Source organism: Ochotona princeps, chromosome 22, assembly GCF_030435755.1.
Source record: "Ochotona princeps isolate mOchPri1 chromosome 22, mOchPri1.hap1, whole genome shotgun sequence".
Taxonomy (NCBI): Eukaryota; Metazoa; Chordata; class Mammalia; order Lagomorpha; family Ochotonidae; genus Ochotona; species Ochotona princeps.
Genome location: NC_080853.1, coordinates 20,271,754 through 20,286,159, shown reverse-complemented (window position 1 = coordinate 20,286,159; position 14,406 = coordinate 20,271,754). Strand labels below are relative to the sequence as shown.

Below are 14,406 nucleotides of genomic sequence, written 5' to 3'. Positions count from 1 at the left end.
CCTGGGAGGCACGCAAGTCACTGCCACCCTCCGGAAGGCCTGGGTTGAGTTCTGGGTTCCTGCCTTCACCCTGGCCCAGCCTCTGGCTGTTGGGGATGTTCGGAGAATAAGCCAGCAGAAGGAAGATCTCTACCTGTCTCTTTCTCTGTATCCTTTTCAAATAGAATGAAATTCCCTTTTTCACTGGGTGGTTTTTCAGACCCCACCCCCAACCCCCGTGCTCCTGCCATTCCATCCGGGGGCTGGTGTTTGCACTTGTCCCTGAAAGACAACTTTGCAAGCCATAGGATGAAATGAGCCACCACAACCATGACAAAGACTTGAGTTTCTGCCTCCCCAGGGTGGGGGGAGGGGTGGGTTAGCGTACAGGTCAGTGAGTCCTCACTGAGGGCTGGAACACACTCTACAAGTAGGCTCCGCCTGCTGCTCCAGGCCATGGGGCGGGGACAGGTTGCTACTAACCCAGCTGCCTAAACCCCTCCCATGCAGAGCTCCTGGGGAAAGGGACCAGCAGGTAAGTGGGCAGAGCCGGGCAGCTGCCAGCCGGGGCTGGGAGGGCACAGTTGCAGCCACCTGGGGGCATAGGACAGTGACACTGAGCACCTGCCTTGGAGAACGAACCAGCGTGGACTTTACCCAAGTTGCAGGTTGCTGGCTCAGCGGCAGACATAGAGCCTGGTGATCAGGGCTGCCTGTGCACCTGGTCGGCAAGTTGGGCTGGAGTTGAATCAGGCAGGCTGAGCCAGCTCACTGGGCTCACACTGAACGTTGCCCGGTTGTACCTCCACGCTGCGGCCACCCCTGCCACACTGGGGCAAGAGCTGGGACGGGGATGGCCTGGGGGAGGCTGCTCCATCAAGGTCAGCTTAGGGAGGGTGGTGAGCAGAGACTCGTCCCAGCCAGTGGACCAGCGGAGCTGCCGTTATCTCCTCCTTTCCTCCCTGCTGAGGGGAGCTGAGCCATCCCAACCTTTCACAGATAGTAAACTCCAGGCTCAGAGAGGGTGAGCGGCCTGCTAAGTCACACAGCCCAGGAGCACAGGTCTGTCTGAGATTGGGATAAGCAAGAAGCCACTCGTCCCTGCCACCTGCGCCTCGTTAGGAAGAGGTCAGCACAGAGAGAGCTGGGGCTACTGCTGGCTATGCAGGGATGTGGGTGGTGGGCCCGGCCCTCCCTTGCCCCACCTGCTGCTTTGTCCCTATCTCTGTCCCTCCGTCTTTCCTTCCAGTCTTCAACCCACAGGACCCATGACGGGGGTAGGGGTGCTTCTCCGGGAGGCTGGGACCCCGAGGACAGTGACACACAAAGCAGCATGTGTCCTATGCCCGGGCTGCAGCTGGCACTGTGCTGCGTGACTGAGCAGGCTCCCTGCAGGCTGGCCCAGGGGCTTGGTGCCTGCCAGCTGCCAGCTTGTTCCTTCAGAGCCAGCCCTGGATGGGGGTTGGGGGAGGAGGGTCAGGTGGTCCAGCCCTCCACAAAGCAGATGGCCACCTGGGCACAGGGATGGCAGGGAGAGCACATGGGGTTCACCCTCCCTCAGGAGAACTCAGCGCTCAGCAGATAAGCTCCTGGAACCAAGCTGCCGCTGATAACGCCAGGAAGATGTGAAGTCCCCAACGCTGGGAGTGGAAGCTGCTAGCGCGCCAATGGCCAAGGTCAGACAGGGAGGGAAGGGCATGGCCCAGTCCTCACTCTAGGGTGGACAGAGCCCTGCAGTCTTTTTGAGTGGCCTAGAACCCTCAGTTTTAGCCTCCAGTTGTGAGGCAAGAATGCAGGAGACCCCAGCCCCACACAGTACAGGGTAGCTCCACTAGCTCACACAAAGCCTTCATTACAGAAGGCCCTGCGGGCTGCCTTGGAGCCTTTTGTAGCATTTATTTATGAATTTATATATGTATTTGGAAGACAGAGTGACAGGGAGGGAGAGAGCTTCCCACCGCCAGGCCACTCCCCCAAAAAGCCATAAGGGTCAAGATTGGGCTTGGAGACTTTCCCGAGAGCTAGAGTGGCCTGGGGGAGATGCTCGGGCAGACCTGAGCCTCATCAGACCATCACCCTGAGGCATAGTCCACAGACTAGCTGTGCCACCTCAGTTGCCTTATCTGTAAAATGAATGCAATCATGATGTCATGTAGTCATCATGGTGTGTGTGTGCTGCTGTTATCCTGGTGCTTCCCCAAGGGTGTTGCAGCAGTTCCCATACCAGGGACACCCCCTCTTCCTCCTTGACTCCTCCCTGGACCTTCCTCTCAGAGGGCCACATGTTTAAAAATTAAATAAGAGCAGGTGTCTAGGGGCCATGTGGAGCGCTCCCCCATGGGCCCCAGGCTGGCTGCCTTATCCCACTCCTGCCACAGCCAAGCTGGCTTCCTGGCTGCTCTTTGAACAGCTGGATCTCATATCTTGCCCTGGGACTTGACAGATGAGGCCCCGCCTCCCAGGATGGGGTGGGACAGGAATTTCCAGTCCGTTCTTGTCTCGAGGCAGGCAGCTAGAAATGACAACATGGACAGGGCAGGTGGGTTGTGGGGAGTAAGCAGACGCCAAGGTTGGCTTTATGGCGAAACAGGGAGAGCCACAGGGGCAGCTGAGCACGGGGTTTCAGAGGGGACACTTGTCAGTCAATCCTGACACCAGGATTGTGTGTGCCCTACCCTTTTGGATATGGTCACAGCTGCAGATCCGTTCACAGACGCTCAGCTCACTAGCTCGCAAGCCACCAAGCAGTGTGAGCATAGAGAACTTTATTGTTGACCTGATCAGAAAGGAATGCTGAAGTAGCTGCTTTGTGATGTGACCCGGGCTGGTACCTTTCAGTGCTTTATGGGCCCCTTGGCTTCCCGATTATCCATCTGTCATCTCCTTGAGGCAGCGCCTGTGTCTGCCAGGTGGACACTGAGCTGTGCCCCCAGGGGCTGCTTTACCGGCACCTGGCTCCTGGCTCCTGCTGGATCCCTCCCCACCCTTCACTCCAGGCCCTTCGCACTCACCACTGCTTCCTCCCCAAGTCTCTGCTTCCTCAGACATGTCCTTCCTTGCTGTCCACTCAAAGTCTGCTTCCTGCCCACGGCCAAGAGCAGAGAGCACTGGCCAGTGCACAGCGGCAGCACGACGGAGCAGGAGCCCGCGTCCCTGAGAGAGAACACGGAGTACTAGGCCTCTATCCCAAGTGGCCCCCCACCACTTCAGCTTCACCCCTCCCCTAGCACCTTCTTTGCTTTCCTCTGAAACAGCCAGGCATTTGCCCAGCCTGCCTCTCCACTTTGTCCCTACTGGCTGCTTCTCACTGTGTCCCAAGGCCCAGAAGCAGGGGCGTTTAGGAGGTTGGGTGATGCCAGGCAGGAGACTAAGTCATTTCCTTCAAGCTACGCAGCTGTGGTGGAACCCAGGCAGGTACCCAAGGAGCTTGGCTCCCATGGGATGGGTGTTTGGGCTTGTGGTGCCTGGCGTCCAGTGCCCATCGGGGATTCTGCAGGGGAGTCACCAGGGCTTGTCGATGTGTAACTGACTGTCCAGCTGGAGCTGCCCAGGAGCCCCCTTCCTGCTAATAAATTTATTCACAGGAAGTAAGGCAGGGGGGTGATAAGAGAAAACCTAAGGCCCCCAAGCAGTCTCCTGCTAAGCAGTGGGCTTGGGGTCACTCATGGGGATCCCTCTTTGTCAGTCCCCCTTCAGGCTGAGCCAGGGTGGCCGAAGCTGCTGGCCCCCAGGAGGACACCACCATGACCGTGCTCACACACCTGCTGGTTTGCATCTTCGGCATGGGCTCCTGGGTGGCCATCAATGGTCTGTGGGTGGAGCTGCCCCTGCTGGTGACAGAGCTGCCTGAAGGCTGGAACCTGCCCTCCTACCTCACCGTGGTCATCCAGCTGGCCAACGTCGGGCCCCTGCTGGTCAGCCTGCTGCATCGCTTCCGGCCTGGCTGCCTCTCGGAGGTTCCTGTGATCTTCACCGTGCTGGGGGTGGGCACCCTGGCCTGTCTGCTCATCGCCTTCCTCTGGAACATGACCTCCTGGCTGCAGGGCGGCCAGCACAGTGTTGCCTTCGTGGTCCTCACCTTCTTCCTGGCCCTGGTGGACTGCACCTCCTCTGTCACCTTCCTGCCCTTCATGAGCCGCCTGCCCTCCTACTATCTCACCACCTTCTTCGTGGGCGAAGGGCTCAGCGGCCTCCTGCCTGCCCTGGTTGCTCTGGCCCAGGGCTCAGGGCTCACTGTCTGCGTCAATGTCACAGACACGCTGGTCACTGCCGAGGACAGCAGCATCACACAGGTACCCAGCATGGCCCAGAGCCACGACACATCCGCTTCCCTCTACCTCTGCAGAGTGTTCTGTGGCTGGCCTAGGACACAAAGTGACCTAAAGCACATGAGCCACAGAAGCACCATTTGAAAAAGTTTTATTTCCTTTTCATTTTATTTGAAAGGCAGAAAGACATAGAGGGAGACAGAGCATCCATCCATTCCTGCAGTAGCAGGAGCAGGGCCAGGCTGAAAGCAGGGACTCATAACTCAGCCTGGGTCTCTCCCACATGGGTGACAGGGACCCAGGCTGCCAAGCCATCAGCTGCTGCCTGCCAGGGTCTACATTGCCAGGAAGCTGCCTTGGAAGTGGAGTCTGAACTCAAAACTCGGAGACTCCAATACAGGATGCAGGTTGCAGGGTTCCTAAGGGGCATGTTAAGTGCTGCTCCAAATGCCCACCCCCAGTAAAGCTGTGTGAGTAATATGTGAGCCCAACGAGAATGTGAGATGCCAAGAAGGGCCAGATGATAGAAGCTTGACACCCTGTGCTACAGAAAAAAAAAAAATGGATTAAGGGGACAGGGGGCTGGCCACATAGAGTAGTAGACTAAACCTCTGCCTGCAGTGCTGGCATTCCATATGAGCATCACCGGTTCAAGTTCCAGATGCTCCACTTCCAATCCAGCTCCCTAAGATCACAGCAGAGGATGGTCCAAGTCCTTGGGCCCCTGCACCCATGTAGGAAACCTGGAAGAAGCTCCGGGCTCCTGGCTTCAGACCAGCCCAGCTCTCGCCGTTGTGGTTATTTGGGGGAGTGAATCAGTGGATGTAATAGTAATAAGGTCTCTCTCTCTCTCTCTAAATATGCTTTTCAAATAAAAATAATAAGATAAAACTGTAGGGGAAAAAAGGAACAAGGGCCTGGGGGTTTTGCAGGGTGGTGGGATTCCAGGAGACAGACGGGAGGAGGGGGCAGTATGTGGCACCCTGCTGTGCAGATGCAAGCATACCGGTGATAAAATGTTGCCCACTTTCTCCTCCAGGCGCAGGAGCATTTCCTTTAGGGAATCTCCTTTGCAAAAGGGCAGCTTGGCAGAGCTGCTCCTGAGTCGGCAGTTTCTCAAAATAACCAGCCGCAAGTCCCCTGTGTGCCGGAAGTTGATTCTGGGGCAGTGCATCCCACTCTGGCAGTCTTTCCACGCCTGGCACATTTGTCGGGGCCAGGGGGTGTGTCCCCACGCAGGAGGACAAGTGAGCCCCCGCAGAGGAGCCCTGTTCCCAGACAGCTCCTGGCCTGGGGGAGCCTCTGAAACCAACCAGCCCCGCCTCCAGGCCAGTCCGTTTCTGAGGGTGAGGGGTTCCCAAAATCCTTGGGGCCAGAGTTTGCTCCAGAAACTGCAGATTCCTTCATCTATTGATGTCTGGAAGGCAAACACCTGGGAGATCTGCAGGCTCGCTCCCCAGAGGCCTGAAGCAGCCAGGGCTGCCACCCCAAGCCTGGGCTGCTGGTGATCGGTGGTGGTGTAGACCACGAAGATGCTGGGGCAAGGAGGGGGCTGGGCCCGACAGGAATGGAAGAAGTAGGGTGGTGTGTTTCTGGAATGTTCCCTCAGAGATCAGGGACCCTGCATTCCTCTCCTTCCCAGCTCTCCTGTCTGATCTCACAGTTGTCCTTCATCTGAACTACCAGCTTGTGCCCCACAGGTCAGCCTGAGCCTGCCTTTCTTTCCCCAGGGAGCCAACAGCACCTTTGCCCCGCCTGGGGACTCCGGCAGCCACCTGCAGAGCCGCTACCTGGCAGCTCGCTTCCCGCCCCTGGTCTTCTTCCTGCTGCTCTCCTTTATGATGCTCTGTTGCCTCGTGGCCTTCTTCCTCCTCCAGCGCTGGCCCCAGGGCCATGAGGCCTCCACCGAAGACCTCCTCAGCTCCCAGGTCACCCTGCACGCCATCCGGACGCCGGATGAGAAGCCCCCGACCCCCCTAGGCCCGGCAGACAGCAGCAAGGGTCAGGGGCACATGGAGGAGGAGAAGGTGGGCACCCCAGAGGCTGCCCAGCTGACCCTCATCTACTCCCTGGTGGCCTTCGTCAATGCCCTCACCAACAGCGTGCTGCCCTCCGTACAAACCTATTCATGCCTGTCCTACGGGCCTGTCGCCTACCACCTGTCTGCCACACTCAGCTCCATGGCCAACCCGCTCGCCTGCTTCCTCTCCATGTTCCTGCCTAGCAGGTGAGTCCCCCAGCCTGGCTGGCCCTGGGGAGCCCCACCTATCAGGCTAGGCTCCCTGTGCAGTAGCTGAGATCATGTCCTCTGTGGCACCTGCTGCTGAGATTCAAATCCCGGCTCTTCTACTCACCAGCTGCATGATGCTGCTGGATAAGCCACTTTACTTCTCAGGGCTTCCGGCATGTGTCAGTGCAACGGAAGGGTGACAGCAACTCGGCCAGGGCACGGTGGCCGGCCTCAGCTGGGCCCATCCTCCCAAGCTCCCCTAGGGGTGCTGGGCACAGGGCAGGTCCGATACCAGGGTCAGTGGCACCTTATCAGCTCTAGGGCACCAAGACTTCAAGAAAGGGCCTCAGCTGGTCCCCCACCCCTGGGGATTCTGCTTCCCCTCTTCCCCACCATCCCCACTGTCTTTGAACAATGGGACAAGTGGACGGGACACGCCTCAAGCCAGCCACCACTGTGCCCTGCGTTGTGAGCAACCCATTCATTGCCCACCTTTCTGGCTGCCTCGCCCCACACAGGAGGGACCGTGCTGGCAGGAGAGGAAGACAGAAAAATGCCAGCTGGCCACAAAGCCTGGACCACCTCCCCTGGGGCTCAGAAACCATGGAGAGAAGGCCAGTAGGGGGAGGGACAGAACCCGGGCAAGGCTTTTTGGAGTTGGAAAAGCCCAAAATGTTGCTTTTCACCCAGGGCACAGGCCAGCAAGGGGACTTCAGCACTGAGAGTCTCCCAGGACAAGGGGGACCTCTCCCCACCCACCCAGGAATGGCTAGTGTCCTCAGTCACCAGACCTGGGTCCTCCTGGCCACCTGGACAGAGTCCCTTTGCCTCTGAGCTTGTCCCCCAGAGCATCCTTCTTGTGAAGTTGCCTTCTCATGGCCCGACTTTCTGAGGAGTGGGGAGAGGGCACAGCAGGTAAGACCTGGTACCCAGGAGGGAGTGGGGATCAGGCAGGCTGTGCCACTGTAAACTCATTTTGCACGGGAGGAAACGGGCTCATAGCTTCAGTGCCAGGACTGGGATTTGAACCTGGGCCTCTGACACCAGAATCTGTCTCTGGGAGATGGAGCCCTGCTCTTAACCTCCAGAACGGCCAGCCATGCTCTGAGGAGCCTCACCAATGCACTCAAGCCATCTAGCCTAGGATTTTTCCACAAGTTCTAACCTTGACCCCGGGGATGCTGACCATTTCATGTGACCCACCGGTGCAGAGCTCTTCCCCTGACTTGGCCCCTTTGTGCCACCCTAGGTCTCTGCTGTGCCTGGGGCTCCTGGCAGTGCTGGGGGCTGGATTTGGTGCCTACAACATGGCCATGGCTGTGATGAGCCCCTGCCCCCTCCTGCAGGGCCACTGGGGAGGGGAAGTCCTCATTGTGAGTATCTGGGCTAACTCCCTCCCATCCCTGGGTGTCCAGGTACAGACCCTGTCGGGAGGGGGGAGGTCATCCCATGAGCTCTCCTCGCCCGCCTGACTATGCCATCTCTGCCCTCCCCTGCCTGCCGCACCACCCCGCAGGTGGCCTCGTGGGTGCTCTTCACCGGCTGTCTCAGCTACGTCAAGGTGATGTTGGGCGTGATCCTGCGCGACCGCAGCCGCAGCGCTCTCGTGTGGTGTGGGGCGGCGGTGCAGCTGGGCTCGCTGCTCGGAGCGCTGCTCATGTTCCCGCTGGTCAATGTCTTGAAGCTCTTCTCCTCCGCTGACCCCTGCAGCCTGCAGTGTTCGGCCTAGACCGGCCTGGGAGGACTCGACCGGCCTGGGGCGCCGGCCCCGCCCCAATCTCCCACGCCAGGAAACTGTGGCCAAGGTCACAGAGCAGGTGTTAGTGAGCCAGGAGGCACTTGTGCTCCAAACCAAAGTCCGATTGGACTGTGGAAACCACGAGCCTCCCCCGGGGATCGGGTCCTCCCCCACCTCTGTTCCTGTCACTCCTTGGACTTATGAGAGGGAACTGGTTTACAGCAGCCATCTGGGGCCTAGCGCAGGAGTATGGGAAGAGAAATAACTGGGAGGCAGAGCTGACGGCAAGCGCCATAGCTTCTTTATGCCTCTGTCTGCTCCTCCATGAAATGGGTTTATAAAAACAAGCACCTGCTATGTGACGGAGGCAAAGAAGGGAGCAGCGCCCAGCACCTCTTGGGAGCAGATGTCAGCAGCACCCTGACATGGCCAGACCTGCCCCGTCTGCCCCGAGCCACCCTCCAGCAGCTCCTACAAGAAGCGAGTGGTAGTTGGGAGGGACCCTCCATGGCCCATGCTGCCCTCTGCTGGGGGACAGTGTGTCCCACTGGGAGGTGGAGAGACACGGATGCCAACTCCCCACCCACAGCAGACTGGATGCTGGGGGTTGTGGGGCAGTTCTCCTGGGTAGAGGAGATGTAACTGTCATTTTGTTTGCCTTTTCAATTTTTTAAAAAATAATAATAAAAAAGACATCCCCTGCTTTTATACTCAGAACAGCCCTCGAGGGAGCACAGTGGAAACCCGCCCCTCCCAAATGTATCAGTACCATCAGTTTAGTCGTGCCAAGGTCAAGGCTGACAGCTGAACAGGATCAAGTGTGGAGCGAACGCCTGGCCCAGGGACTTCCCTCCTGTGGTGGATTGTTTTATGCACCTGCTACCACTCCTGTTACACTCCCCCGCACACACACCCCTTTGATTTATTTTAGATGAGTATTACAATCGCAGGTGTCACAGGCCGGGTAGGGGTACATGGCGGACATTGGACAGGGACCTCTGTGGGACGCCTTCTACTGTTTCTCTTTGGCTCACTGTTCTTAGACATCTTCAGCTGTCAAGGTCACGTGCACAAGTCTGTTGACCTCGACCTCCCCCTCAGGACAGGGGGCTGCTATAGGCACCCCTCTCCTGGGATTGTCCTAGCACCAGTTGAGTTGGTACATGCAGGATGCTTAGCTCTGCAAACAGACGTTGCTCAATGATTGGCACTAAAAGCCATTGGAATAGCCTTCCATTCACCCAGGCCAGCAGCCGGGAGCTGAGTACAGATGCATGTGGGGAGTGGAAGGGTGTGGAGGTGGCTGCTCGGATTTGACGCTGTCCACCCATGTCTCAAAGCAAGACTGTGTGTGGGGGTGAGGGCATAGGCTCCCAGGACACACAGCCCCTGGCCCTGTCACTGAGCAGTTCCCTGGGAGCCACTGACAATCGGGGAAGGGCCCAGGCACTGTGGCTTCCTGGGGACTTGGCCTGGGCAGAGCTGCTTTGGGTTTACACGTGCACAGTCTACCTGCCCAGGACTCCTGGAGCCAGGCCCAGCTTCTGCCATGCCCTGTTCTCCCTGGCCAAGGAGAGATCATTGTCACTCTCGGGGGTTGACTCACACCTCAAGCCATGTGTTCTGCTTCTCCCCACCAAACCTACCTCACCACCCCCACCTCCCCACCCCTGCACGGGTCCGGCTCTGCACGTAGCGCAGGAAGTAGTGATCCTTGCTCTCCACATCTCTGAGCTCGACCAGGAAAAAGCTGCGTCTGGAAGGTTCTAGAACTCCAGAGCTCAGCACAGAGTCACACCCTGAGAAGACCTTGACAAACATTACTGGCAGACTGGATGCTCCATGTTGCTGTGAGCATGCTCCCCAGGGACAGGTGTGTGGAGCAAGGGGTCCAGATGCCACCTGGAGTGTCTGGCTTCACATCCTGCTTCCACTTCCCACCCAGCTGCCTGCTAATGCCCACCCTGCAAGGCAGCAGGGGATGGCTCAAGTAGCTAGACGCCCACCACCCATGTGGGGACCTGGATGGAGTTCCTGGCCCAGTTCTGGCTGTGGCGGGTATTTGGAGAGTGAGTCAGGACACCAGTGGATATAAGATCTCTCTCTCTATGTAACTGCACGTTTGGCAAAAAGGACTCTGCAGCCAGAATGAAGGGTCCAGGCTCACACGAGGTGATAACAAGGAGTTAACATGAGCATGAGGGGGGAAGGGGAACAGGGAGGGCAAGGCCAGGGCTGAGGACAGGAACACCTGAGGGAGTGAGCAAGAAAAACCAAGAGAGCTAGGGCCCTGCAGTCAGGCGTGGCCCCAGGGGTGGTCGGCCAGGAACAGGCAAATCAGGATCTGTGGCTGCAGGAAACCTCACAACCCTGGCAGGGCCAGAGGCCCCATCTCCGCAGCAGCTGCCGAGGGCCCAGCCAGGCTCCCCTTCTGATGGCAGACCTGCAAGACCCCATAGGAGACAGGAGGTCAGCAGTGTGTCCAAGCAGCTCCCAGAGCAGCTCAGAGTTGACCACATTTTTCTGCAGCTTGCATGTGACTAGGAATGATGGCATGACTGTTTAGACTGATCAAGAATAATGTGTGCAACTTCTAGGAGCAGGCTCTCCACTTCCCATTCCCCTCTTCCTGCTGCCAGGCACGCAGATGTGATGGCTGGATCTGGAGCAGCTGGTATGGACCATGAGACCATGAGGAAGAAGCTCTGGCATGGCTAAGTAAGTGTGTGTGTGCGCGCACACACACACACACACACACACAGTCTCAGAATGTTGTTACTGCAACGCGTGTGTGCCAAAATGTTAGCCTAGTTAAGGCTGGGGGAGGAAAGAAGTTCCAGGTGATTTTTTTTCCTTCTCCTTGACACTTTGCTGTACTCCAGCTTTTTCTTTGAACCTGTGATTGTAAAATGCAGGAACAAGGAGACCTAAAGAAAGGAAAATGCTATAAATAGATCCTATTGTTGCACTTTCACTGGCTTCTGCTGAGCCTGCAGAGGTCTCTCTCACACACCCACACACCCACACCCACACACACCCACACACACACGGACTTGGAGGTTCTGGGCTATTTGGCAGTGTTTCCTGTGGGTTACAGAACATTTTCCTTGGATGTTCTGTTTTGCTGCACCCCAGGCTGTGAAGGCAGTTCCCTGTCCTACGCGCCTGCTGGCCTCCTTTCGTGTCACCAGCACAAGGCCCACCCTGTCCAGGGGCCTAGGCTGACCAAGTGGTCTATGGACCTGGACGTCAACGTGGTGTGATCCTCCTTACTCCCCACGCGAGGCTCCAAGGTCCACCAGCGCGGGTTCCCAGCGGGCTCCCAGTGCCCGGGCATAGGACATCAGGCAGCTGATGTCACTTCCAAGGCACCTCCCCTCACTGGAAACAGAGGCGTGGATAGAGCCAGGCCCAGGACACGGCTGTGAGGACAGAAATCAGACCTGACCCCACACTTGCTGCGAGCTGGTTTTCCGCCTGTGCCTCCCAGGAATTTGCTTGTTGCATGCTCACAAGGGAGTGACACAAGATAATGCTCAGACCAGCTATCCTGAGAATTTTCTGGAAGCTTCTAGCATTCAGACAACCAGCACCTATTGCAGTTTCATTGGAACCCATCCACTGACCTCCTAGAGTGGAGGGACACGGGGACCTTGTCAAGTGAAGACATTATCTGGAGACAGTGTGGCCACATGCAGCCCCTCCCTTCTCCATGTCCTTTGCTAGGTGACTCAGCATTGTGGAGTGGAGGTCATGTGATTCATACTGAGTCACATGGCTTGTGGCAGATGTGACATCCTGTCATTTCTAGCACCTGGCAGCACCCCTGGAACAGCAGGTGCACCCATCTAGGATGTAGGAGCCACTGGCATTGCCCACTGCACCACCACGCCTGCCCCCACCTTCACCTTTCACAGCTGATCTTGCTGAATAAACGATTCTGGGTTAACACATTTTGTTTCAGACTATGCTATACCACTGTCTCTAGGCTTCCGTGGCTCCTAAAGCGTAGTCAGCTGTTAATCCCACCAATGTTCCCTTAGAGGCGAGGAGGTGTTTTCTTTGCTGCTTTACTGGTTCTTCTTTCTGTGTTTCAGTCTCTTCTTTGATGTATCTGGCTGCAGATCACTTTTGCATTTATGTGACTTTTTCACTGAACTTGGTGACTATGTACCTGATTGCCCATCAAATCATACAAAGGTTTAGGGTGGATGCGGTGCCCCAGTGGGCTAAGCTGCTGCTTAGGACACCTGCACCCTATAGCAGGGTGCTGGTTCGTGCCAAGGCCAGGAAGGCAACAGAGGCCAGCCCATGGACTTAGGTTCCTGCCCCCATGTGGGAAACCCCAGTGGAAGCTCCTGACTCCTGGCCTGGCCCAGGCCCAGGCCCCATTACTTCAGGCGTCTGGGGAGTGAGCCAGCAGATGCAAGATTTCTCTTGTCTCTCTTTCCCTCTTCTCCTTTCTCTCCATCACTTTGTAAATAAAACTCTGAAAATCATGCCAAAGGCTTCAGCCGTTATGCCTGCAACCATCTCCATTGTAGTGCACCTGACCGTGTCCAACGTGTCTCCGAAACTTGGTTCCATCTTCTTCACATCTTTCTCTGGCGATCCAGTTGCACAATCTCTACCAATCTCCACCGAATCTTCCCTTCGCCAGCTCTAGGGTGAGCTATGGAGCTCACTGAGTCTTTCATGTTACTGCTTAACTCCAGCACTTCCATTTGGAAATTTTATGTTCTTATTGATTATCCTGGCCACCACAGCTGTGGTTAAGCCTGAAGCCCAGCTTCCGGTGTTTCTACGAACATGTTACAATGGCTGCTTTGACCCCTCTCCCAAGCAGTTTCCGTTCATAATATTCTTCGCGCCCGTGGGTCACATATTCTAGTCTTTCAGCAGATTTTCTCACAATTCTCTACTTGAAAATGAACATTTTGAGGGTTGGCATTGTGACACAGTGGCTTGAACTGCCACCTGCAAGGCCAATATTCCACACGGGCACCAGTTCAAGTCCTTGAATGCTCCAATTCAGATCCAACTCCCGGCTAATGCACCTGGGAAAGCAGCAGAAGATGATCCAATTGCGTGGGCTCCTGCCATGCAGGCATAAAACTAGGAGGAAGTTCCAGGTTCCTGCTTTGACCTGGCCCTGGCCTGGCTATTACAGCCATTTGGGAGAGTGAACCAACAGGTGGGAGATTCTCTCTCTCTCTCTCTCTCTCTCTCTCTCTCTCTCTCTCTCTCTCTAGCTCTGCCTTTCAAATAAACAAATCTTTAAAATAAAGAAAATGAATATTTCAAATGAAGGGCAACCTTAAATTCCAACCACCACCCACATCCCTAATTCTTTTGAGAGCGCCCAGTTTGTCCTGCACAAAGCCAGCTCTCTGGGGCGAGCTTCAGCTGTCTCTATTGTACACGGGCCTCTCCCTGGGGTGGCATCTCAGGACCTGGGAGGAAACAAGATCCCGTTCTCTCAGAGCAGCTTCCCCCACTTAATGAGCAGGGATGTGTGAATGGGGCAAATGACCTCTGGTCTCCTCTCGGGTTCTCTGGGAGACTCTCCCTGCCCAAGGAGCAGGTGGGAGCCAAGGTAGCCTGCAGCACGTGAGTGTAAAGAGACTCCTTAATGACAAAGCAAAGCCGTGGGCATCACAGAAGTCAGAGTCTTTTACGATTTATTCTATTTATTTGGCAGAGAAACAGAGTGAGGAAGGGATTCCCAAGCTGAAGCCAGGAGTCAAGAACTCCATCCAGGTCTCTTATGCCAGAGCAGGGGTCCAAGTCCTTGGGCCATCCCAGGTGCGTGGGGGCGTTGGAGGCAATGTGGACTCAGGTCAGCAGGTGGCGCTGCAGTCCCAAGGAGCAGGGAAAAGTGGGGCCAAGAAACAGGCAAACTTGGTGAGCTGGGTAGGGGCTTGCAGTGGACAGCGGTGCAGGTGGAGGGATTCAGGCAGATGCAGGAGGTCTGGCTGGGTGAGTGGTTGCCTGTGAGACACAAGTAGAGGGTCATGAGCATGTGTGACTGAAAACCAGCTTTGCCCCCACAGGCAGCATAACACACATGAATTTCCTAGCATTGTTACAACGCCCTGCAGATGATCCCACTTCCCAAGCATGGTAACTCAGCCAAGAGAGGCAAGAGAGGCCTGCGTTGAGTCACCCATGGACTCATGATAGAGGTTAAT

The 14,406-nt window shown here is 56.6% G+C and overlaps 1 protein-coding gene across 1 annotated transcript; it reads left to right on the top strand.

The window, feature by feature from the left end:
- The first annotated feature begins 453 nt into the window (after positions 1 to 453).
- On the top strand, positions 454 to 8,309 carry SLC52A3 (solute carrier family 52 member 3). Its single transcript, XM_058679549.1, has 5 exons — positions 454 to 514; positions 3,665 to 4,271; positions 5,978 to 6,474; positions 7,727 to 7,850; positions 7,994 to 8,309. Exons 2-5 carry the CDS (start codon positions 3,723 to 3,725, stop codon positions 8,204 to 8,206), a joined length of 1,383 nt encoding a protein of 460 aa, XP_058535532.1. The 5' UTR covers positions 454 to 514; positions 3,665 to 3,722; the 3' UTR covers positions 8,207 to 8,309.
- Positions 8,310 to 14,406: the final 6,097 nt, after the last annotated feature.